Genomic DNA, 27,292 nt, shown 5'->3' with positions numbered 1-27,292 from the left:
TATAAATTCTCCAGCGTGTTCTCGGTTTACCTCAGGGTCTCCTGCCAGTCAGACATGCCCAGAAGACCTCCCATGGGAGGCACCCAGGAAGCATCCTCATCAAAAGCTCAACTGGCTAGGAAATCTAGGAAGTCTACTCCGAGCCCCCTCCTGATCTCTAAGGCTGAGCCCAGCCACAAAGGAAACTCATTTCAACTGCGATGTATCTGCGATCTCATTTTTTCGGTCATTACCCAAAGCTCACGACCATGGGTGAGGGTCAGCTCATAGAAAGACTAGGAAATCAAAAGCTTTGCCTTCCGGCTCAGCTCAGAGCCATCATTAATGTTAATAGTGACGCCTGTGCTGTTCCTAAAATGTCTACACCTCCTACATACAATGTAAATCCTTTCTATCCTTTCTGGTTCAACCTAAAGTTAAATAATTAATTCAAAGTCATAAGTAGTGGTAAGTTCATTGAACTTGAGAAAACAAGTTCAATAAACTTAAGCAAAGTTAAACTGAATTAACAGCGGTTCAGTCACACTATCTACAGCTGTGGCCGTTCCAGCGAGCTAAAGGCTGCTCCCTGTGATCTTAAATTATATGGATGTGATTAGCATAGTATTAAGACACAAAGTTTGCATTATGTACGTTCACAGTTCATTCATTCAACCCATCATTTCACATGAGAAGAAATTAAGTTAGATGAACCCATGTTTATGAGTCCTGAAGCGATCTGAAAATACAAACTAGTTGAATTAATGAAATATATATTTACATAAAGCTAATAAGGAAAGATTAGTTGATTCCACTAAATTCCTGTATGATGTTTTATAGTGTAGTGGTCCTTCCCTTGAAAGACCCGTCAGGACATTTCAGACACTAACAAGTTAATGACCTGCAACACACATCCAAGGAGTTAAGTTTAATTTAGCTGTTGTCAGTATCATAGGTAAACAGCACCTGTAAATCAAAATCTCCAAAATCTGCTGCTGTGTTGTGAAAATCAGTCGAACAGAAGAGTAGTAACAGCACTTTCAGTCTGTCGTTCAGTGAGAATAGATGCTTTTTACGGTGACTTTTTGGGAGCTGAAAATCTTTTATCGATGTGGACAAATCGCTGACTCTTGAGGCATTTCACTACTCACTAAGATTAGAACAAATTTGTGACATGATTTTAGCTCCACAAATCTGATTCAGAATCAAATGCTGCCTTTACATTGTCTTTATACACTGTTTTGACATTTAAATTATGATACATTTGTGAATTTGCTGCTTGCTTTAACATCCCATAAGGTTCCTACTAAGCAGCTTAACAACAAGTGCTTAGGAAAGAGAAAGATTTAAAATAATTCACTACTTGGTGCACTAAATAAGTTGAAATGAAAGCTTGTTTTCCATCAGAACTGTGGTACACATTGCAAATAACCCTCTTATGGGTTTTATGATCAGGCTCAGTTTTTGTGGCTTTATGCGACCCGGCTAAATGTGGGAACAATTAATGTGTTTCTGGCGTGAGCTTCATCTCAATTTGCCAAATAGGCTTATCGGCATATTGACTGTGGTAAAACAAATATTTTAAAAATCACAGTGATAGCAAAACATATTAACTCACACTACAGCCTGAAATAACAAACAATGGGGAGCACTTTTATAAGCTTAGTGTATGCCTTCACTCCACAGTGGATATTGTACAATGCAACAAAGAAGGACACGTGTCACATCACTGAAAACTCTTCTTGGAGAAAGTAATACTACTTATTTCAAAAATGCTGGTCCTTTATTCTCTGTGTCTAGATCATTGTCAATCCAAAATATTCCTCTTTCTTCTCAAAGTAGAAGTTGAGTCGTGACATGGCGTATCTGCAAGGAGAGCAGAGCGTAGAAGATTTTCAACAAAGCACTTAGTAAATATTGTAAAATCAATACATCCATATGTAAAGTTAAAGAAGGCACCATCTTTATGGTGCATGATAATGTCGGGGCCTCAAATCCAATTTTCCTGTCTGACTCATCTGTCTGGATTCTTTTCATCTTCATTAATGCATACACATAATACAAATACATAACTCTGTCCTCAGCTGGTGCAGACACACACACACACACACACACTCACATATATATATGTATTATGTTAACAGCAGCAAAAATGCATTGTCTATAGATGTGTTGAAAATGTCTCCTCTTTCAGACAGCAGTTATTTTGACCTGTGTGTGTGTGTGTGCTGGGTTAATCTAGTCGTGTGACCCTGAGGTGGGTATAAGGGATAAATTGATGGACAGATAGATGGATAGTTAAATGGACAAGGATGCAATGAATTCCACAGGTTAGCGCTTGAAAATCTGCACAACCTTAACCCCGGATACTAGTCAAGACACTGCTACTTTTATACATTTTACACTCTTAATTACTTAAAAGTCAGTGAGTTTCTAAAACCACTCTCTTGCTACTTGACACAGCAGGAATCTGAGTATCAAAGGCCGAGCACAAATTAAGTGTAACAAGAAATATCCTTGTACATTTAGTCAATTCAAATATCACATAGATATATAAATTACCTTCCATTATCAAATAAAATATTCGATCCACACAGTATTCCACACACAATGCATCTCAGTCAACAGAAGAAGTGAAGTAGTAGTCAAGTAGTCAAACTATTTAGCACTGCACTTTCAATAAGGTTTTAAAAGTCAAATCGTCACTCTTCAGCGGTTGTTTTCTCAGACTTGAAAAATCTCCAGAAAACATCAGAATTGGAGTAAATGATCTTTTCATGTGTAAAATTAGGGGGAGTGCTCCTTTTAAAGTGAATAATCACAGGTGTTGCGATACTTAAAAAACACAAAATATATTCCAATGATAAATGTTAATAACTACATGAATTGAATTTGTGTTGCAGTTATTTAAACTGCTTCTCTTTGACATTATCTTTCCATTAACAGTCTGCAGAGCTTTCAGAACATCCGAGCTAAAGCAGTTATGTGTTTTTTCTAGTGTTCTCCACCGGTAACACTGCAGGCCCTGCTTTAGCTCAAGGTGGGCACTGTGTTTTTGTTTGCTAAACTTGCATAATGTAGCATCGACTCCCCATTAAATGAAGCACTGAGTCTGAAAGCTGTGCCAAAGCCTCAGCGCATTTCAGAACTTAACAGCAAGAAAAGTGGTTTTGTTTTTGTTCAAACCATATTATCGAACGCGTCAATAAATCTGATGTCGGAGTACACTGTTGCCCTTGGCCATTATACTCTACCCTTTGAAATTAAGTGAAGTTTCAAAAGCACAGAAAATGGAGGCATAGAGAGGAGTTTGTCCTTTAATCAGCACTTTCATTGAAGTCCTCAATACAGAATCGGTCTTCTCTCTCTTATTGCTCAGTGAGACAAAAAGATAATTCAGACACATGCCTTTTGGTTTCTCGTGTTTCCACCTGTATCTCTGGGGTAAAACTGCTCTCGAATGATTGTGTCACAGTCTGGTTTCTGTTCTTCATGGGTCATCTTTAGTTATAGAATACACAGAGGTAGATGGTACAGTAAGTGTCTAACTTCAACCCTGAATGTTTTTATACAACTAAACCCTTAATAAGAATCTGGGGGACAGGAAACCTTGGTGGTAGCCTGGCAGAACTAGCACACAATTTTCACTTCTCTCATTGCGGCTTGGCAAACTCAAATAGGCATTCTCTCTGGACAGACACAGTTTTAAGTAAACCGTGTGCTAGAGTTGATGATTGACAGTTCTCACATTCACTCACACAAACTGAATAAACACCTCTCCTTCTCCTGATTGGACGAACTGACAGCAACACCTGTTGTGCCGTCACAGAGGAAAGTCTATGGCGGCTGTTCACATCAAATACCTCCACGACGATCCTCCAACATCAGCTGCTGTTAATTATTAGGCAAACAGATTGGCAGAATCGGTTAACATAAAACCAATCAAGTGCCTCTGCAGTGTGTGCGTCAGCATTTCGCTGCATATGTGAGCTAAAATTAGCATGTGTGAATGTGGAAAAATGATTTGGTCACACCGGTGGGCTCAACTGACTCTGACTTCTGACACCCAGATTGATAAAGTATACAGATTTCCTACGCTCTGACCGAACTCAATCGAATCTTTCTCAGTATCTCTTCACATTCTTTCTTATTAGCAAAGAGCAGTGTCCAAAACAGCAGTGTCAGCCAGCAGCTCCTCATTTTTATCCCGACCGTGGCCAGTTAAACAGCTCTTCATACCATATCAATAATTCACATTGCTCAATTTTATCATTTTAAAACAGGACATTCTGTATTTTGATCAAGTAGCATGTGTCAGATTTGGCAGGCTACAGCTGCTATTTCATTCACATTTCTGTGACATGGCCTGGTTTGTCACTTGTATTTGTCTTTGTATTTTCTCAAACTTGACATGTCAGCGAGATCACATTTGGAACTGGGAGCAAAAAGTTTAGTTTGTGAAATGTCTAGCTGTATTTGAAAATGGAAAATTTACACTTTTCTTGTGAGGTGTTCGCCTGCAGATAGACAAAATAAAAATAAAAATGCAGAGCCCTGTTAACTCCCTGATTTAAAACACCTGTCCTACTAACTGTGTCAGTCTGATATTTTGCTTTTATTCTTGAATATTAGCTCCAAGTACCACGCTTAAGAAATACAGTAAGCATTTTTTACTTTTAAGTAGTACTGTTCTATCTATCTATCTACTCACATTAAGCATAATGACACTGGTGATTTTTACATTAGCAGGACAAACAATTAAACACCACTTGATAAATCTCAGACTCACTGAATGGTCATTCAGTTAATTCAAATAAAGAGTGAAAAGAATTTCAATGTCAGCTTATCCCAAAAAATTAAATGCATAAAAAACCCACTGGTCACAGCATTTAGTTCTGTTAATCTAATTACCTGTCACACCCACACCCTTCATATGTGAAATTATATTTGAGTATACCCGTTTAAAAGAGCAGCAGCCTTCACAGACAATCCCATTCATCTTTGTTTTTATTAAGGCCGACACCTAAAACTAGCGTGCTTAACGTTTATCATCATCAGAGATGAAACTGAGATGTTTTTCTATTTAGCAGGAGCAGAGGAAAATGAACTCCCTCCAAAGCAGGTATTCCATTTCACAATGTGCTTTTGTGCACAATTCCCCCAATTTTGCAGTCGGGCTATTCCAAACAGTGGGCCTCCTCCTCGTTCATTTCCTCATAATAATGTCTTTGTCAAATAACGGCTCGCCTTGCCAACACGTCCACAAATCTAAACCACTGACTCGCAGACACTTTCAACACATGAATAAAATCATATAAGGAAAGTAAATACGGACGGCGGAGGGAGGGCGGGTTTGCATTCCCCTTGTGGCTCCCTATTGTCACATCTACATCTGGCCCTGGTTAAAGCACAAGGCCTGGGCGACGCCTGTCACTCGTTGGGAAGTCGGCGGAGATTTGGCTCAGGGGGGATAACAGTGGGAGGAAACATACACACACACACTTATACACACACACACACACACAGGGTTTAATTCTAACTTATTATCTCTTTCCTCAACAGAACTTGTTTATCACAAAAGCATAAAGCAGCAGTGCAGCGTGTTCTCTCTCAAGATAAGTGAAAAATAACTGCATGGTTTAGCTAAGGGAAAGGTTGTGGTCCTGACAAGCAAATTATGGTTAAAACCACTTTAACATTATTTCTTAAATTAGTATTTTTAAAGCGAAAGAGGTGATTAACCAACAAGTAAATATTACCTGACTCTACACAAGCTTTTGAGCCTCCTCTAGCTCGTTGTTTTGGTTTTAAAGGTTCAGTGTCAGCGCTCTCAGCTTGTTTGCCAGCAGCAGCAGGAAGCCGATTTCAGCCATTGTACGCTCACTGTATGGTAACATATCCAGCACCAAACAGACAGACAAAGTTAACAGCAAGCTCATTTAGAAAGTCGAACATCGGAACAGCCAGAGAATTGGCTAATTTCAGGATTCTTAATCGTTCCAAGACACTTCGCAGATGGGAACAGTCAACTTTGTTCTTGCTTTTGTCTTTTCATTTAGGTGCACTGACAGTGAGCACATACCACAGTCAACCTTATGAGACTGTCCTTGTTTGATTAAATAGGATAAAGTGTGTGTCCGTGTATGTGAGGTTGGCAGGGTAACGATGCCTTCAAACGTTCGTTACTGTTGCTCTCAGAGCTCATTTCAGTTTAACCCTCCAGTTAAAGGAAAGGTAACCTGACCCTCGCCATGCACTTTAGGACAACCTCAGCCGGCAGCTTAGAGGAGCAGACGTCTAGCAGGCCAACGTGGCCCAGCCAGGGATGAGAGACGTATATGTAAGGGAGGACCGACGGCACGGGAACAATAGTGCCTCTGTGCCTCTGCACCCCTCTGGATCACATTTCCTCCGAGGTCCAGATCGAAATGAGGCGGGGGCCCTGTCGCTGATCTAGCAAGTGGGCAGAGAAAGCCACACAGAGGGGAGGGTGCCGTATGTCAATAGTGATTAGGATCATGATCACAACTGTGGCGGGTGTGGGGCGCACAGAGAAGGGAGAAAGGAGGAAAACGTGGGGGTGGAGGGAAACATTTTGCCCTCCTGAACTTTATTGTCTGGTTGCTGGTAGTGAGGAATGTCTCCTGGACTTGTTTAAAGATAACTAGACCATGCATGGATCATAATACGTTTAGAAAATAAAAGAAATTAGTGACTTTGTGAAAGCTCGGCCTTTCATCTTTTCATGATGTGTGGTTTGAGAGTGAAGAAAAGCAGAGAATTTCATGTGTAAATATTTTGTCTGCGTTTAGTAGTGACAAGAGGAGTAGAAGAAGTGTGCTTGTCCTCCCTGTTTTATGCCAGATTCTGGATACACAAAGTCTTGAAGCACTGGTGGAAAAAAATGAAATATTTCCACATTCTGGGCTCAAGTTCCCAATCTTTTATTGCAATTTCTCTGCCAACAAATTCTTCGTCAGGCAATCCTAATGAAGATCCTGTTTGTCTAAACATTGCAATAAAATCTGAGAGCTTGAATTCAATGCACAGGATATATTTTCTCCATTTGTGTGTATTTAAGTGATGTATGATGACGTTAAGTGCTGTAATAAGGTGGTCCAGTGAGATTGCACTGAAGTTATAATTTTCTTTGTGGTTTCATGTGTTTCTACATTAAACAGTTGCTGAGCTGGTGTTAATATGAAAACGGTGCTTAATGTCAAAAAGACATCAATTTGAATATTAACAATTTGTGACCTGTCAATTTTGTGTAGCATTCGACGGACAAAATGTCACAACTATGTTGCTTTAGGAAACAATGTTCATGCAAAGTGACACCCAGACACACATTGCCAGCTGTGGACACTGAGTAACCACATGGAAAAAATCTATTTTTTTCTGTTTCAGAGGTACAAACCTTTGGAAGTCAAAGTCAATAGAGGAGTAGCGTGATTGCAGGATGGCCCAAAGACCCCAGAAGAAGTTGGATGCCTGAGGGAGAAGACAGAAAAAACATTGAAGCACCATACCTAGTTTCATACTTTTACTTGTGCACAAAATGAAAACACTTTACTGACTTTAAACTTGCTTGGAATAATCCTTAACAGCGAGGCCAGACTGATTGTGTGGTATACAGAATGAAATAACTCAAGTTACATGTTTTAGAAGTCAATTTCCACTCCATTAAAACACTGGTGCCTTAGAAAACTGTCAACAGTAATAAAACACTCTCTCACTCCTTTTTGTTGCTTGCATTTTAAAAATAATGCATTTTATTCTACATTTATTTTATATATGTATGTGTGGTTCATTAAAACTACAGCAGTAAAATTAAACAACATAATGTAATGTGCTCAGTTCAATACATGATGTTGTCTTTAAAAGAGTGGCAGCAGTGTTTGACTACCATGCAATTCTCATGCACCCTTTTAATCCAATTAAAGCTTCAAAAGCACACTTCTTCTTTCCCTCCTGCTGGAGGGTCACAGCAGGGTCAGATGTCAGCGTCTTGCTCAAGAACACTTCAGCAGGGCAAATGCTTGCTGACGGAGACCGAGCTGGAGCCATGTAATTAAATAAAAGACTCATTATCTACACACAGCCAGCCTGGTATTCCTATAGAACTGGAATGAGTTGTTAAAGTGTAAAAATCTGGATTATGTTTGTGGCACATTTCTGAGAATTTCTGGTGCAGATTTTTTAAATTAAATATCACAGGTGCCATTTGGTTTTCTCTGTTTTGCTGTCATGTTTTGCTACATTTCCCCGTGCCATAGAGCAGAACTGTAAAACCACACTTCAGTGACCTCCAGTTGTCGTGCTATAACTGCTCCCATAACTGCTGCTGCTGCTGCTGCTGCTGCTGCTGCATGCCAGTTGCACGCTGCTCAGTCAGAATGACAAACCTCTGTATTGAATGGTTCCCTCCTTAATGGCTTTGCTCACTTAGGCTTGCGGACTTTCATGCCTCCATAAATTTCTGTTGTTCTCCACCCTTATTGTAAATCTTCATGGTAGGACCACTAATAGCAAGTCCTAATAAGATCCAGACAGGCCTCTGTTCTGTGGCCCAGTGATATAATCACATTTTTATTTGATAATCAAATAAAGGGTGGAATGAAATACTTGAAGAGCAATGTGCGGTTTTCCCTTGGCTTTATTCCCCTCCCTGGCAGATTTTCATCTCTAATCTCTGTCTTTAGTTGGAGAGAGAGATTGAGCGTGTTTCCATTATGATTAATAACTGCTCTCCATTAAGGGAGCATTAGTCTAACACTAAGCAGAGACCATCAGTGACAGGGAGCCATTGAGAAAAACGGAGATGAGAGACATGTAGGGAGAGTGACATCACAGAGCTGCGGGCTATGGCCTCGACATCATGGGGGATCCCTGCGGAGGAGAGAAATGAGTCGTAAAGACCCCACGGTGTCTTGGCACAGTTTGCCCAGGATTAAGTTTGGAGAGAGGCAGCTTCACACCGCAGAGCTCTGGCATCGGGCCAGGCTTTGTCAATGCCACACGGCGGAGCCACACAGCTTCCCTCAGTGCAGACTGGTTTCCTTGGTTCCTGAGTTTTCACTATTCATCTGTTGTTATTAACTACCGTGAATTCAATGTACTTTGATTATTCAAAGCAATTACCAAGTGATATGAAAGTGACACAAAAGGATAAAATGGCATTTAATCAAAATTGTAAAAGAAGGAATCCAAAAAAAGAAAAAAAACACACACAAAAACATTTGAAAGGCATCAGACTGAATTAATAATTACTGCTGTGTTGGAAATTTTCCAAAGCCAGTTAAACATAATCAACTGTATCATCTGGTTTCACCACTAGTGAGATCTCTACGGAGCAAATAAATGGTCAAAAACTGTGTGAACACAACTTTCATTGTGCTGCTTCTAAAGAAAACGGGGCTGGGGCTGCAATAACAATAACAATTGTTTTCATTAGTAGTTGATTAATTATTTGTTATATGTCAGTTTCCTGGAACCCAAAGTGACGTCTTGAAATGTCTTGTTTTCTGCAGGCAAACTGTTGAAAACCTGAAGACATTTCATTCACTATCATAGAACCAAACCAAATATTTAATTTGAGAAGCTGGAGCAAGAATGCTTTTTCTGGTAATTACATAAACAATTAATAGATTATCAAAACTGTTTCCAAGCCATCATCATATTTCATATTTTCATACAAAGAGAAACAATAAGAGGAACCTTAAATATTTTGTTTCTTTTGTCTCTGGATGGGTAATAAGTAATGAATTGCTTTGAAAGTTAATTAAGTCAATAACTGTCCATAAACTCAGCACTTAGTGGGCAAAACGCTGCCATATGTGAATATTTAATAAACGGCGAAGTTTGAAAAATAGACCCTGTGATTTTCTCAATTAACAGGCTCAGTATCCTTCATTTTGACACACGGCTTGTCAAAACGAGTCGAGCTGGAAACTTGGCTTGTTAAGCGTCAGTGATCAATTTCTCCCACTTCCCTCGAGTCAAGAGTCCTCCTCGGTTTGTCATAGAAAATCTGATTTCAATCAACATGATGTTATCGCTTCTCTCACTCCATTCCAGGCCATATTTCTTTCCCCCTCTCTCACTTCTCCCTCTCTGTTTTTTTGGCCGAGACACAAGTTATTTTAAAAAGTAATATGCTTCCTCATCATTTCTGGGCTATTTCAAGAGACATTCACACCACCCCAAAATTGGTCAGACAATTCTACATATTGTGTTGAGCTATGAAAGCACTTTTAGACAGATATCCCAGCACCACTTGAGCCACCAAAGAATGAAAATTGTGGTCATAAGAAAAATAATTTTGGCTGCTGTCTTTCATTTTTCCCTGCGGCAGTTTCTAATCAACTCAGATGGAGTCCATCAAACTTTGAGCAGCGGTGGGTCAGCTGTGGATCGGGTTTGGTTTTCTTTAGAGTTTTTTTTTTCTGGGTGCTGGAAAAGTAAATTGTTAAAATGTGATGGTGAGGTGTTGCTGCCCTGTCATTTCAGGGGTCTGCACACATATGGATATTGTTGAAATGCGCACACTAATCTCATAATATTGAGATATTTGAGTCCCTTGAAAAGCACAACTTTAAAAAAGGAAATAACTGTTGAGAGATTTGTCACTTTCCAAAGTCTTTCTAAAGTGCTGAGGCACTACATAATGACATATTTCAACAAAGTTGCTGGGAGCAGACACTTACCAGTGAGAATTTGCAGACTTGAATGTAGAGCTGCGTAACTTCTGCCTCTGTAACAGTGACCTCACGTCCTGTGCTGTGCTTGTAACTCTCCAGATAGGCAGTCAGCCAGTCCCTCTGCAGCTCCCGGCTCGGATAGAGGCTGTAGTTAACATCATTTACACCTTGAACACACACACACACACAAGAGTTGAACCACTGTCAATGCAAAAAAATTCAACTCAAAGCCTAAAATAACTGTTAGTTTTGAAGATTTGCCACAGAACTACATCATCTCAACTCTGTCAGTCAACACCGCCACATAAATTGTTCAGTGACATTATGATGTTACAAACACATATAGTATAACGCACAATTTTTACAAGAAAGAAGCATGGAAACTTGATGACAGCACCTTCAGCTGAACACTGACTGTAGTCAGCTTAGTGAGACTGATGTGGTGCAAATGAAGATTAAAACATGGACAGAATTTTCATTGTTCCAGCTCTAGTAAAAAGAAACAAGGATGACAACTATTATACTATACTACAATTATGAGTTTCCTTGACAATAATTTTCCCAATTGAAGTCAAAGTCAGAAAATAGTTTTTAAAAATGCCTCTCACAATTTTGATGTTACAAACACAGAAGTGACTGAGCACAGTCACTTGAGTATTTCCATTTTATGCTGCTTTATACTTCACCTCACTGCATTTATTTGATAGCTACAGTTAATACTTACTTTAGAGTTTAGATAGAAAACACTGTGATAACCTTAAATATTATGATGCATTGTTATAGATAAAAGTACTCAACAGTATAAATTATGGTTGAAATTAGCTCTACATTGACAAGTTACAACAGCAGACAAGTTTAGTTTTATTCGTAAGATTCTATTTTTACTAAGTAAGATTTTATTTTTATTTACATTTTTGAAGCCGCACTTTTACTTGTAACTAAGTACTTTTAAAGTGTGGTATTGCTGTTGTTATTTAAATAAAGGCACAGAAATCAGATGCTGAACACCTTCAGTAGAAAACAGATTTTAAAATCTTAGTGAGATAAGTATGATGTTAATAAAGGAAAAGTTAAAGAGTGTCTTAGCTGTATTGTATCTTTATGAGAAGAATGGGAAATTAAAAAGGGATTTATGTGTTGTCACAGAAAAAGCTCCCACATATGAATATTTGTGTGCATGACATTTCACTCATTCCAGCAATAATTTGGCATCGTGATCAGGTTTTGGGGTTTGGGCCAAACAGACATTACGTCTGTCACAAGCATTCGTGTTGTTTGAGGGCCTCTGCATGTGATTGAGGATCGTGGGTAAAATACACTGAGGATAGAAACGCAGTATTTAGTGGCCAATGTGTTCCTGCTCCTGAACAACAGACAGATTTCAGTTCAGTTTCATGGAATTAAGAGAAACAGACCAGCACAGCACTTCAAAATCCACAGATGAACATTTTTTATGCATGACATTTGACTCATTCCAGTAATAATTTGGCATCATGATCAGTTTTCAGAGGCTTGACCAAGTTTGCACAACACAGCTAATTTTCAGACATGACTTCAGTTACAATCACTTGGAGACGGTGAGTGCTGAAATGATACAGCTGATCGAAACGATCTAAAAGTGTTAAATTGATGAGATTGTTCCACAAATGTTCAAATTGACCCTGTGACACAGCTGGTACATCAAAGCCGTTTTTATCGCCATGCAGAATACATACTGAATACAGCAATTTGTCTCGGCGGCATCAGAAGGAGGGCATAGTTTCATGGCACATATTGGCAGAAAGATAAAATGATATCATCGTTAAAGAGACAGCACAAGCTGGACAATGATTCTGCATATCACATGCTATATATACACAGCATCCACTGCACTCAGCGTCCCACATTAAGCAATCTTATATATTCTGTCAGTGAAAAAGATTTGTAAGCAAATTGAACTTCTTTTCATCACAACACAGACCTACCGGCAAATTCGTTGAAGTGATTGCCAATATCGAAGGCCTGGTAGTTGTAATCGGCGTACTCGTAGTCAATGAATTTCACCATTCCTGGTGGAGGAGGAGAGGGAAAGCAGCAGCGGTTACCAGGACAACATGACGAACATGTCTTAGGTATAGCTGACTCTCCCTCCTTTTATTGAAAGTACAGAACCTTGTAGGAGTCAAAGGAACAAGGAATCTCTTTTGACTGCGAGTCACCACAGGCATCCTTGTAAAACGTGAGAAAAATAAAAATCATAATAAAAGGATACTACAAATGAGGTGAAATATTTAATAAAATGGGAACACATTTTCAGCGGTGCAAAGGTTTACTTCTGCGTGTAAAATAAAGGGAAGCGGTATGAAGACTGAGCTGCATTATTCCACACTGATGAAAAGAGACACATTCATTTGCTTTAACATTAGCTTCAGTGACGGACCGAGGCTCTCAATCACAGAGCCACAATTAAAGGGTGTAGAATAAGGCAGTCTTTTATTCCTGACTGTATTCACTTGGCTTTATGGCTTCTGATTGATGAAAATCTGCCACGTCCACATAGAATAATTCACAAAGCAGCGTATTTCTGTATTATATCCACCATGTTTTGCAGTGTCAGTGATGTGCAGGGTCGTTCCTCACCCTCGTTATGGTTGTATATTATGTTTTTTGTCAGGAGGTCATTGTGGCAGAGGACCGTTGGCGAGTCGATCTGCGAGAGGTGTCTCCTCAACGACTCCATTTCCGCTGACAAAGTCTCAAAGCTGGGCACCTCTTGTAGAGCCACAGAACTGTAAGAAGTAAAACCACTGAGATTACTTTTTTTTTCATGACAGAGAAGACGAGATTGTCTCTCCAACATTTTAATTTTCATGAGAGAGGAGTGTCTTTGATTCATAGCTGCACAGAGCAGGTAGGGAGACAGGCAGCTTAAGGTGACGTCAACAAACACCACAATCATGATTACCAGTGTATACAGCGTGTGATGCTTTATACCAAAGGCTGCAAAAAGACGAGAGCTTCAGATTTTAGTCTGAATCTGACAAACACACCACCAATGAGTTTCATTTAGGAAAACACAGTTAGTCTTCATCTCACACCATATTTGTGATTAAGACTCATTTAGACTCATTCTTTACATCTAAAATAATGCAGCTTTATTGGTAGATTTTGTCACTACAGCTTTACAATAAAGCAAAAATCCATCACAGGGGTTAAATGGTGGAGCTTTAATTGAAAAATTCTTCTTTTTTTGTGCACAACCTCTGCTGAATTATGTATCCAGCTTTTTTCTACCTGCAGCCCTGCTGGCTTATTGTACTGTGGACAGTGGTGGAAGAAAATCTTTTTAAAGTAGCAATAAAACAGTGTAATAATAATAATACACAAATACAAATAAAAATCCTGGATTGAAAATCTCAAAATCAATAATTTTATTAACCATGGAATGTGGGCTACTCAGAGTATCAAAAGAAAACGTCCTTGGATGACTGTTACTGAAATATTACTGTGGAAGGTGTCACACTTTATAAGCCATGTTTATATGTTTTGTTTGTAAAAGCTTAATTAGCAAAGTAACCAGTAATTATTGACAGATACAGATGTAGTGGAGTAGAGAGTATGTACAGTTCAGGCAGTTGTACAGGCATGGAGAGTCTTTAGAAGTATGGGATGTGGGAGGAAATGTTCTTAATTAATGACAAAGATGAGACAGGAAAATATTTGATTAAAACAATAATTCAAGTAACTAGAAAGACATCTGATATGTTCTGTGAGTATGCCTCACTGTAAAGTCATACTATTGTGTTTTTTATACCCTTTGCTTGCAAAGGTTCTGTTTAACTGAGAATTTCCCCTTACACACTGTGACTCACCTGCATTTAAGAACTGTTCACCCCGAAAGAATTTGATTTGTCTGGATTTCAGCACAGTGTTAGTGTCCTGTCGTCTACTGTTAAGTGCTGTTTCAATGAGGCTTGTCCAACATGTGGGGAAAATAACTGGTGATGAAAAAACACAGACTTCTTGCAGAGCTTTCAGAGGATAATGTGTAAAGTACAAAAATCTGAATTTGAGCATAAAAATTTTTAAAATCTTTTGACAGAGAAGGGAGTAAGAAAGTTTGCAGCAAGAGTGGAAGACAAGTTTGTCATGAACCCCACACTTTTCTTCTAAGAACATGTTTGTAAACTGAACAGTTCAGGGACCCTTGTAAGGTTACGTGTCTTGTTTTCACTCTGCTGATTACGCGATCTATCAAAGAAAGCACTAATGTCCTTGGATGTCAGTGCATAATGCACCTGGAAGAGATGTTTTCTTTTTCAGTCATCAGGTCACGACTAGATCGTAATTTAAACAGTGTAATTTAAACACTACCTATTTATTCGACGGGGAACAAACACATGCTCCGGTATTATACACACTTGTGGACATAATTTAGTGAGGCCTGTTAGGAACGCACAATAAAAGCAGGGGAGCGAAGGCTTGTTTATAGTCATGACACAGAGGCTCTGCGGTCTCATACAACTTCTCCTACGCATCCGCAACAAGAAGTAATTTTTGTATATTATCTTCATTCGCTCAGTCTTCCTTCCTGTTGTGGATAGACTGATCAAGGAAGGACTGACTGAATAAAAGCAGGTTGACATGTAAACTATGTCAATCTAAACTTACTTGTGTACCTGCGAGCAAGTATGGAAAAAGATATTCTTAAACATAGCTGTTTCCTGCTTGAGTTTTAATCTTTATGGAGAAAATAAATAGTTATTTTACTTCTATTATAAACTGAGATTGCAGAAATACTATAAAATTTGACTCCAAATTGCATTTTAAAAAAATGTAGGCCTTGAGTATAGCTGTCAGAGTGTTTGACTCACATCAACTCGCCTATGAAATCTTTCTGTTACTTGAAATCGACCCCCTCTGACATGCATAATTTATCTATCTCCTCTCTAATATGAATTAAAACACACAGTCGCATGGTGAATCACCCTGATTCCTTTTCAACCCATCCATCTCTTTAACTTAACAAACCGACTTTATCATAGAAACCCACGATTACTCGGAGTCAAAAGCTAAATGAAAGACTTCCATTGACTTTAAATGGAAACCTGTCGTCTTGCCATCAGATCTTTTCCTCTCTCTTTTCTGTCCTTTTCACGAAGCACAGCACATCAAGTGCATTCGCCTCCTGCTCCCTGTCAAGTCTCTGTAAGGTAATTAGTGGAATTTCCTCCTCTGGCGCTTCATTATCAATGTGCCTTATTTACATATGATTTCAAACACCAGCCGAGCACTGCTGATTTTTTTCCTTTTTGCCGTTTTACACGATTCGCGGGAGTGCAAACGGGAGACGTAGCGGGGGGCCTTTGGGAGAAGAAGAGGTTGCACTCTTGCTTTCCATTGCTTTTCTCTCCTTTCTCTCCCATCTCTGACTTCTACTGTGCGCTCTCTCTCTCTCTCTCATTCCCCCTCTCTCTCTCTGAAACTTGCAGCTGCTGCAGCCTCTTTCGCTCCCTCTCTCCCCCTCTCTCTCCTCATCTCTCTATCTGTCTCTCTCTTTGCACAGCGGGTGGCTTGAGAGCTGAAGACCTCCTCTGCAGGTGCAGCCTCTTCCTGCTCTCTCCCTGCCTTTCTTTTACCATTTCCTCTGAAGATCACATTCATACCAGCACTCATACATTCTCAAGTACAAAAGTCTCTCTGATGCCTGTTTAAAACCTCTTTTGCTTTTTCTTCCCATTCTTGGTCCTCTCTGTCCTTGCTTCTGTGTGTGTGTGTGTGTGTGTGCGCGAGTGTCATGTCACACATGCAGTTGCACACTCAAGAGACCAGTGAATATGCAAACAGACACACACCAGAGATATGAGTTTGAACCATAAATTAACCTCTTAAATCTCATCTCTTGAATCTCAAATCTAATAAATTATGCTGTAGCATTCCTTCCATTCATTTATCGTCCTTTTCTAATGCGCTTTATAATTATTTATATCCTAATAGATGATATTTTCCAGATCAATTTTGAGTTGTTTTGCATGTCTATCTGTGTGTAAGCAGCAGTGGACTGAGTCAACCCACTCAGTAACACAAATGTCTCACAATATAGCACCATCTATTGGGCCTCTGAATGCGGTGCAGTTTGCTCCTGTAGATGCATATTTCAGTATTTATCCTAAGTTGATGTTCTGATTCATTTCGCACTCTCATTGCTTTTGGAATGCAATTGTATACAAAGCAGCACACTGTACAAATTAAAACAAAATGTGATGCACATTTTTCAAAGTTCAGAGTAAAACTACAGCTTAAAAATAAAAAATATATATACGGTTAAATGTATGAAACTCCTAATCTCTTGAGACATTCAGAACTGTATCTCAAAAAAATCGCTGATTACTTTCTGTGCTCTGCATTTCAATGACAGTGTGCTGAATTCTCAACAAATCAAATATTTACACTTTGAGAGTTTTGAATTGTTGGTGATGAAATTAAAAATGTAAAATTCAAAGGGATAAATTGATACACTATTCATTTCAGCCTGCTTGATTTGTTAAAAACACTCCTGGACCTCAGCAGAAAACGGGCAAAAAAAGGAAAAGAAATTCATTATGAGAAACCGGATGAACCAGAAAATACTGATGGAGAAGAAGAAGAGCTGCCTGGTTCTTGTCTTCCTGATGGCAAAGAAGTTTAGTCACACTGACTTTTTCTTAGATCTCCGTGGGGCTTTTGTCTTTCTGAATCCAGGAAGCTAACACTACTTATCATAAAAGACCCTCTCCTCCACAGTCCTGCTCTTTTATGGATGACTCAGTCTGGTACAATTGCTTTGGTATAGTTTCCCAAAGAGAAAAGGCCAGTTGTTCAAAGAAGCGACTCAGATACTCTGGGCCTCCAGTTTGGTATGGACTTCCGACCCCTTCGCTGCAAACATAAACAAGGTTGAACATTTGACCGATAAGGGAGAGCTCTACAGGAAGCTTGTGGCCGAGCGTCTGTTTCTTTGTAGTGTCTGGAGGGCCCCTCTCACCTCTCACCCCATGACCCCTGTCAAAGATAATGCAATGTCATTGCCACGTAGGCCACTCCCCTCGCCTCGTCCCTCCGACCAATGACAGCTCACAGAGATGGCCTTCATCCACATGGTGAGAGGTGAATGTGCCAACACAACAACTCGAGCACGGACTGTCCGGTGACTTCAAAGACAACATACGTGTGGTTTCTATCAAAGACATTCTCCTTCAAAACCTCTCTTACTGTAGACCTGATAGGACAACTGACCATTCACCTGTCACCTACACCTGGCACATAAAGCCACTTCCAATATTAATGGTGGTAGATAATAACAAAGATTAGACATTTTTAGTCATTTTTGAAAGAATGGATCCTTGATTTCAGACAGAAATAAACACAGGCAGAAGACATCTGTCGCAGGCTGACCTTATCAGCTGTAGCTAACTTGCTAATTAAGCTGAAGATGAGCTGAAGCTCCATGAGTTGGCTGAAATCTCCAGCTGATATATAATGATTCAACTTGCTCATTTTAAAACATGATAGGGTCTTAAATTTGCACTTGATGGCTACATGATATTGAGCTAAAAGTTAAACCAAAGTTAAACTTGCAGGCCCCAGGTGAAAAGTCAGTGTCCCAGCTTCCACACAGTGGAAATATACTTTACAGCAGATGTTCTTGTCGTCACTGGGACTTTTCTGAACATAACATTAATCACACAAACTAATGTAGGCAGTTGGCGTTTGAGGTACATTTTGCTGCTAATACTTATACCTCATATTCTTAATAATGGGCTTGTAATGGAGTATTTCTATAAATGATTGCAGTTTGTGTTATGCTAGTTTGCCAGGCGTGGCAATGTTTTCTGCTAATTTAATCCATTCCTTACACTTTTGCTCTTGTGCTTTTGGTTTGTGAAAGGCCAAAAAGACACCACCCACGTCCAAACGTTTAGATCCCTCCAAATCCAAAGCTTGACAGACCTGTCATGCTTAGTTTACGGTTGCTATGGTAAGATCAGACAATTGCTGATCTTGGGATGGGTTTAGTGAACGGTCACTTGGCTGGACTGTTCTTGGTTTTTGCTTCTGATTTTCAAACTATAAAAACATAGGAAATGTTTCCAAATTTCAAGTTTGTCTCTGACAAGACCGAACCCCTGAGAAATGTCTTTCTGGTTGCGTCGAATGTCCCTCTGTTCATCTGTAGCTCCTCTCTCTGTTGTGACTGAAGAGCAAAGTAAACCCCTAAACCTGGAGGTGAAACCTTAACATTTATGTGTTTAATGTTGTTTGAGGAGTTGTTTTCCCCACTGCCCCACAGAAAGTCTGTTACTGTACATACAATAAATCTATAACACTAAAATAGATGTTAAGGTTTAAGGTGGTAAGTCATGTTATCAACTAAATATTCCTTTGTCAAGAAAACACCAGTCTGCTGACTGAATCCAGCAAAACCACAAACAACTCATCAGTTCTCCAGACTTAAATTTCTATATCTAATGTACATACACATTGAGATAATCCTGTCATGTGTTGTACCTTTTTGTGCAGCGCGGCTCTGCTGGGCTGCTGTTGATACTGCTCTGCACCAGTGTGAGAAAGTGGGACATTTTTGTCCAGAGCAGAGGTTCAACAGACAAACCACATTTTGGCTGGATCGAGTGGATTCTCCCCATCTCTGCTGCGATCAATCTGCGGAGAGAAAACATTTTCACAGATGAGCCTGGCTGACGCTGTTATTGCACAAACAACCATTATCAGAGTAGACACACAACTCCCTTTCCATTTAGCGCTCTTATCTTGTTCTTGTTCTTCTTCTTCTTTTTTTTTTTTAAATGGGCCTTGTTGCATTTGTGACCTTTTGACCACTTGAGTGCTCATTCTTGAGGCATCTTCGTGGTGACATAAAGTTTTCTGGGTATTCCCACAGAGGGTATCAGGCAGAGCAAGGTGATTGATGTCTATCATGGCCCTGGCTGTTCAGCCTTGGCGGGCTGTGTTGTGTCCTACTGTCCTGTGGCGAGAATAATGATGCTGGCCTGTTATCGTCAGGATGATGAATGAAACAGGGGCCATGACTAAACCACATTGCTCAACATGAAACATGACTCAACTGAAATAATTGAAAAAAATAAAAAAACACCTGCATCAGCACAACTGAAATGTGCACACACACACACACACACACACACACACACACACACACACACTAACAATGCCCTGTAACTGTTTTCCTAGAAAACAAATACTCAAGGTTTCACAGTTTCAGATCATCATATAAAATTATACAGTTTTACTGAATGGACTTGAAAATGAGAGCGTTTACATTATTTGGTTTTTGTAGTATTCTATGATGCATTATATGGACAGCCTTCACAGTTAACCGAGATCTAAACTCCCGCATTATGTATTAACTTAAAATTTTAAATAAGTAGCCGTTAAAATAATAAATTCCACAATGTTATGCAGTTTGATTAAACTCACAGGTCATTGATTTTGACTGAACATATAACTTTTATATAAAGACGTAATAAAATCTCACTCATAAAAGGTTTATTTAGCTATAGTGTATTTAAGACAATATTTTATTTACCCAATGTATATTTACCTCTGTGTGGAAATGATTTGGCAAATACATGACCTCTTATATATTTAATTCATTAAGGTTTAAAATTTGTAATTTTTTTTCAGAATAGAAATGAGTGTTAGTGAGTGTTTTTACACTCCCAATTTCACGATGAATCTTTTTTTTAAATAATTTGCTTTCTTTCTTTTTTTTTTTTTGTTTAATTTTCTTAAAAAACAACAAACAAATTAAATGATTTCCTAAGTCAAACTTAGTGGTAAAGCTTAAGTCTAAAATATGTGCGTTTCTATTGAACTCGGTAACAGTGAATTTAGAGAAATGTTAACTTTTATGTCACCATTTTTTCACCTTTTAATGACCACGTTATTACACTGGACAGTGGCCATCACATCGCTGCATAAACAGATCAATTTCCAGCTATGAATGTACCACTGTAGTAATGTTCCCCTCACACCATCTCTCACCAAATCAACTTTACAAATGAAATAAATGAAAATGTTGACGCTGCCCTGGCAGAGACCTGTAGATGGAGGGTTGCCGGAGCAACTCATCATCCAGCACTGTTCCTCTAACAAACTCGTAGCAGATGCCGTTCTGGAAGCTGCAGTAGATCTGTGGACCGCAGCCGTGGGCGTGGAAGACCTGGAACATCTCCACCTCCCGGTCCCGGTTCACATAGAGCTCCGTCATTCTGCCGTACAGTCGCACCAGAACACAACCAGGCTCCTGCAGAGAGCCCACGTAGCAGCCGATCAGCTGGTTGGTGATGCCCTCTGTGAAAGTCTGGAAGAAATCAAAAGGGAAAATTAATACAGAAAAAAATCATAAAACACATGAAACACTTTATGGTATAGTACAGCACAAGTGTCAACGCTGATAACTTCACAAAACAGTCACAACTCTGTCACAAAATAACCTCCTGTAAAAGGGGGATTTTCAATAATATAGCATTTATAATACTACTGACATGTGACAGTAACGACAATGTGAAATACATGTGAAGTTTAATGGGTCACTCTCCTAAAGCTCCAGTGTAAGTTACTGTTTATCCATAACAATCTTGGACAATCACACTAAACATGGAGCTTTAGAAGTTAAATAAAAGCAGCCAACAGATGCCATGTGTTTGCTTTCAGTATCATTTTACAGGCCACTAATTTACCACCGTTATGGCTCATTACCTAAAGTTTTTCACCTTGTGAAAAAATAAAAAAAACCTCAGGAACAGAGACATCATTTCCAAGAATCGCTGATTTGTTTACCTGAAAAGAAACTACCTGTGTACGTTGCATCAGAACACATTTAAACCTGAATTTCTCAACTATGTAAAGATGTCATGTCCACAAGACACAGCAGTAGTAGAGAAGTAATATGATCTAGTAATATTAAGATAAATCAAAACAGCAAAACCACTGTGTAAAAATACTCAATTTCAAGCCCCTTATTTACATACATAAGTATATAAAACTATTAGCTGCAAAATATATTTAAAGTATCAATAAGAAAATGTGCAAAATGGTGCCAGAATTTATCATATTTTAAAGAAAGTAAGCTTCATCTTAATATTTATAACACCCCACGGAGTGTTGTGTAGTAGTATAACAATAAAAATACTCAAAGTAAAAGTACCTCAAAAGTGCAGTTGAGCACAGTACTCATATAAACATACTTACTACATTCCACCATTGAGGATGAGGTAGTTACTCTTAGTTATTTGGACAGTAACAGTGCTGATATATGTACCAAAAGACTGAGGTGAACGCAATGTTTCAGTAAAAATATTACTATATAAAATCACATTACAGGATGATGTGTAAGGCTGGATTACTAACACGGCAAAGTGGGTGATTGTGCAGGTGCCACGAGAAGTCCCAGGTTCACTATGCATCAGTTGGTTTTTGGTCATTTGAGTAATCTGCATATTTGCAGGAGAATTCACACCAATATTAACCAAGACAGGTCCTGACTTATGATGATGTTATGATATATATCACATATGAACAAAACAACAAACAAACACAGAACAAGACTGACATGTAAAGAGCTGAAAGAATATAACCAATGAAGTTACATTTGGATCTCTGATTTTTCATACTTTGAACTACACTGAAATAAAAAACAACCACAAATAAATGACTGTAAAATTAAACGTGCATGCAGTAAAACAGACACATATGCACAGGTAGGTAAATGACAGATGCATTAAGAGACGTTCCAGCTGCAGAGAGCTGCAGCCTGAACTTGTTTTTTGACATTAACGTTGTACTGCTGTGTGTGTGTGTACACAACAATCCCACAGTGACCACTGTTTGCCTGCAAAGGTCTCGTCAGACAATTGTTGTCATTCAGTGGTTTCCTGGAGTCTCTCATTCTCTGCCACAGTCTCCAAGGTATTTTCTGAACCTCAGATGGGACTTTCAGACAACAGTTTTTCATCTGGATGGAAAGTGAACAAACAGGCCCACCTTGACATCTGATCAAGTATTTATACAGTGGATGGAGGGCCACTTGGATGTTTTCTACTGGCTTTGACAATGTTATTAAATTCCTTCTGTCGCTGATTTGTATATATTATATTTACAATTATATTGTATATATTATATTTGCATGAAAATGATTAATAAAGTGTCATTTGAAAACAAAAACTTACTATTTAGAGCACCTCCTTAACTTATGTTAGGACACTTACATTAGAAATAAGTGTATTTTCCTTTTAATCTCTGATATTGACAATGTTTCTTATGTAAATATGTCTTGCATTCTTTTTTAAAATTCCCTTGAGTTAACTGTATGTAAAGCATTCAAATCTCCGAAGTGTATAGACTGATTTATTAATAAACTTGCATTTTGATTTGATCTGTTGGTTCATTTTAGAAAATTACTACAACATGTGTTAGACGAAGGCATAACAAACACGAATAGTCGGGTAAATAAATATGAATACAAGACATAGCAGAAAGTAAATTAAAAAAGAAAAACTAACAGCTGTAGCAGTAGGAACTATCTGTCCTTCCCCTGAATATTCCAATCAGATGAACACAATACATCATTAAAGGGGCTGTTGGGACCTGAGGGCTGAAGGGAAACATCTACTCCTTTGTGTACATTACTGGACCTGGTGTAGATTGAGAGGTCACCCATCCAGTGTGCTGTCACCTAACAAACATAAACCCAATTTCTCTGAAAGATTGGACCTTGTGTTTGCACATGGGACCAGAATGGGATTATTCTGTTCTGAACAGATGCTCCGACAACAACATCTACACATCTGTTCCCAGGGTTTATAAAAAAAGTCTCCTTTTGTTACCTTACCAGTTACCTTGGATTTTCTGCTGGTGCAAGAAGTTTAAGTTTAGTTTTCTAATCCTTAAACCAAATGTTACATTTTATTACCATGTGTGTAATTAAGCTTTTTAACAGAGTATTTTTATTATGAAAACTAAAAACTAAGTATTGTCAGAATTATTAAATATGCAAATTTCACATGTGGTTTTATGTTTTTTGCTCAACTTTTAGCTGAAAAGGATAGAGCTGATATCTATATATAGATATTCTATATTTGTGTAATTGTTATGAAGCTGAAAAACAACATCTTAGTCGGTCTCAGTATTTTCAGACTTCCCTGGCCTATGGCTTTGAGCTCCAAGCCCACTGGTCCTTACTGAAGAGAAAAGTCAGTGCTGTGCTGTGGCTCATTGATGTTTAGTATAGTGATAGACATGACCTTTTTCATTAAACTAAAAAGAAACTACAACTCAAGCTCAATTAATGATAATCTGCCATCAAGCCAGTCATCCACCCACACAGGTGTTATAACTTATTTTAGCTGATTACAGCCTTTTTAAAACTGAAGTTTTAAACGGTACTTTGCTGAAAAAGAAGGAAAGATGTTCAGGCTCCCGTCCTTCAGTTGGGTTTGAAGACTGGCATAGCTAGTGTCATATTAAAGTGGATCTTGTTTTGTCTTTAGCAAGTTTGGCCTGAATAATGACTGCAGAGAGCCAAATAAACAGCTTCAATATTTCAACCTTCATGGTTTTCTGGTACACCGCAGTACATTTCATCCTTGACATGCAGCACTCCCACAGCTTCTGCTGCTGTTTGAATATTAGCTGCTACAGACTGAACCTGGTACCTGCTGCCTGGACTAAATTTAAGCATTTCCCCCAGAGGAGTCACAGAGGAGTAATCCTGCTAACAGGTGCAACAAATAAAGATTCAGATGTCAATCAAGTCTGGTTGGTCCACGCCCACACAGTCAAAGTGTCTAATCAGCCTGTAACTGAGAACACCTGTGACGAGTTAGTGCATTAACACCTGCAGGTGTGAGTTTACTAGCCGTGACTGTACAACCAAGAGTTTATACACAAGTCAGTATAACAGAAATAAGTACGAACTTTACCCTTCACTGGACACTGCACAAACATAACACTGAAATCCTCTGTAAACACAATCGCCACATCATGGTACTGAACAGCTTGGGTGCTTTGGGGAAAGGATCCCACTGCACAAGACATATTCCTAATTAAATCTGATTTATCTTGTGAATATATCAATGCTGTTTGATATCATTATTATTTGAGCTGAGACTAAAATTTCTTATAATATTTTTTTCTTCTCAACACACCTACTGTTTTTGTCTCAAGATTAAATACTAATTTTTTATCCACCTTATGCATGATTGTATTTGGACACTCAAAAGCTAATACTCGTTACAGTCAAGTGACCGCAAATGTCAAAGTGACATTCATGGTGCAGGGACATTAATGTCATGTCACTTAAAAGTCTGATTTTAATGCAACGTCATAGTTTGACATTCAATATCTAAGTTAGGATTTGTACCAAATAAAAGTGACACTTGTGAATATGAACCTTTTCTAACCTGAGATTTTGGGAATTTCTGACACCTATAACGTCTCCAACGACGCAGACACAACAACAAACTGTTGGCAGAATGGCTGCAAGTGCACCACAGCTGGTTGTTATATCAAAATAAAATCCAATATTGACACTGTTTCTGATGACACTGTGTGAACACGGCAACGTTTACCCAAGATATCCAGATTTCTGTACTAAGAATGTCATGGGTGAACAGTTCACAGCAAAGCAACTTCAAATCTGCTCTGACAGTTTGTTGCAGGGTTCATTTTAGCAATCAAACTTCAACCAAGCCAACCTACCAATTAGTCAAGTCATAGTCATCGATGAATGACAGATAACCCACACAACTGGAGACACAGACGTTCACTTGCCTTCATCTGAATGTCCTGTGCCTTCCAATGAGGACGGAGTCTGCTGAGAAGGTCCAGGATTCCTCTACAAGGTTCATGCTCATCAATATGGATGTCCACATGGAGAAGCTGATTCCCAGCACCAACAGATCCGCTGTCCATTTTCCAACAAAGCAGATCAAAAGTCTTAGAAATTTTATCCTCAAAAAACTCTGAGGTCCAGAACTTATTTCCAAACAAACCAGATCATGAAAACACGAGCCAACCACGGGCCACTTCCTAAAAAATATTCTTAATGGTGGTGATATAATCCACAACAGAGCTCTGATATGTACATTGTCAGAATAATTCAAGAGCCATCAGTGGTATTTGCAAGTCACTGAAATTGTCCACTTGTATGTCCAGTGACTCAACAGCTTATCAGGGGCCAATGTTCCTATGGGCATCTTCATCCCTACTGCTGCACAGTTTACATATTAACCACTGGTGGTTCGAGCTCTGCAGCAGGTACATGTAGTGTTAAACAGAAGTCACTGGGAGACACAAATGTTGACTTTGAATTTCTGTAATGACACACGATGATTAAAGTTTTGCTTCAGCAGACCTCTTTTATTTTTATTCATTCACTCATTTATCCAGGTTCCAAGGCGCAGTTAAAATAGAAATGCCTGCAGATAGTACTTTAATAAAAATCTTACAGTACAAAGTAAATAAGTCATTCAAAACAAAAGTCAATATGTACTTGAAATTACTAGTTTAAATACAAAAATAATAATCTGAGTGTCCATTGAACTGCAAATAAAGGTTTGCAATTAATTAACTTTTCATCATCAAATGTCTGTAATCCATTCAAACAGATGGCAGTCTGCGCTGTCAGCCACAAAGAGGAGACACTTGTGTCCAAATTGAGCATATTTTCTCTCCTAAAACTGAGCTCTCTCTGCAGTCACTTTTCAGCACAGCTCTCTGATACTTGATGCCCCACCACGCTGTTCTAAAAACATTAAAACTGAGCAAGCTGCACAACATCTCTGCAGCATGTCCCCCAGGGCCATACGCAGAATTCAGATTACAGTTTACTTCATTGAACTTCATTCAAGCTAAAAAAGCAAGTATATGGCAAAAATAAGGCCAACAAGATGACTTTTAATTCCCTAAATATTTTTCAGATGTATTACATTTGGCTCGTGTGCACCAGCAAAGACTTTACAAGGGTGGAGTCTATTGTCAGACCCGAGTCATCGTGTAATCTAGAGGACCCATTTAAATATCATACAATTAGTTCATTCAAACATGACCTTTTATGCTAGCTCAATGCCATGGAACATTTCAACATGATCACTCTGTAAACACAAAACGAATTTCATAAACATTGGAGCAGCATGTTTTCGGTCTGTTAAATTATTTAGATGTTGGGCCAATGTTTACCATTTTGCATCATTACAGTAATTGCCTAGAAGTCACGAATGTGGTGATCGTCTTGAACTGAATACTTCGCAAGCTTTTAGACGCAAATGAAATCCACTTGCCATCAAAGAGCGTCTCATCATCAAAGATGTTGTGTATTGAAAGAGAGATGAGTGTCTCGATTAAAAATGTAAGGGTCAGGCGGCAGAATAGAATAGTGGAGTCAGTGTTCGTGTTACTGCATGTACTCTCAAATACAGCTAAACAAGAGGGCTGGTTGAAAAAAAGGAGATGATACACACAATATCCCATGTGTGCATATAAATATATACTGTTATGACACTTTTCAGACAGATTCATTTACTGTATGTCTGGCCTCTCCTTTTTTCCTCATCAGTGTT

The 27,292-nt window shown here is 38.8% G+C and overlaps 1 protein-coding gene across 2 annotated transcripts; it reads right to left on the bottom strand.

The window, feature by feature from the left end:
- Positions 1–892: 892 nt before the first annotated feature.
- On the bottom strand, positions 893–25,933 carry zgc:113516 (uncharacterized protein LOC541449 homolog). Of its 2 annotated transcripts, XR_007813934.1 has the most exons (9): positions 25,506–25,933; positions 20,774–21,036; positions 19,206–19,358; positions 13,299–13,447; positions 12,644–12,727; positions 10,686–10,846; positions 7,398–7,470; positions 5,739–5,879; positions 893–1,845 (listed from the first exon to the last, which is right to left on the bottom strand). XR_007813934.1 is itself a non-coding variant. In XM_018693575.2 (8 exons), exons 1-8 carry the CDS (start codon positions 25,644–25,646, stop codon positions 1,776–1,778), a joined length of 1,095 nt encoding a protein of 364 aa, XP_018549091.1. In that variant the 5' UTR covers positions 25,647–25,932; the 3' UTR covers positions 893–1,775. The 2 variants fall into 2 exon arrangements, 1 of the variants encoding a protein (XP_018549091.1); XM_018693575.2 differs by lacking the exon at positions 5,739–5,879 and having other exon boundaries at positions 7,397–7,470; positions 25,506–25,932.
- Positions 25,934–27,292: the final 1,359 nt, after the last annotated feature.

The sequence above is a fragment of the Lates calcarifer genome, linkage group LG10 (assembly GCF_001640805.2).
Source record: "Lates calcarifer isolate ASB-BC8 linkage group LG10, TLL_Latcal_v3, whole genome shotgun sequence".
NCBI lineage: Eukaryota > Metazoa > Chordata > Actinopteri > Centropomidae > Lates > Lates calcarifer.
Note: the sequence above shows the minus strand (reverse complement) of the source record. Positions and strands in the feature narration are given on the sequence as shown.

Excerpts from the sequence above, each read along its gene's own strand:
- zgc:113516 (XM_018693575.2), bottom strand. The coding sequence starts at position 25,646 with ATGGACAGCGGATCTGTTGGTGCTGGGAATCAGCTTCTCCATGTGGAC. Across the intron at positions 10,847-12,643 it reads TCACTTCAACGAATTTGCCG|GTGTAAATGATGTTAACTAC; the intron begins GTAGGTCTGTGT and ends TGTGTGTTCAAG. Across the intron at positions 7,471-10,685 it reads AAGTCTGCAAATTCTCACTG|GCATCCAACTTCTTCTGGGG; the intron begins GTAAGTGTCTGC and ends CTTCTCCCTCAG.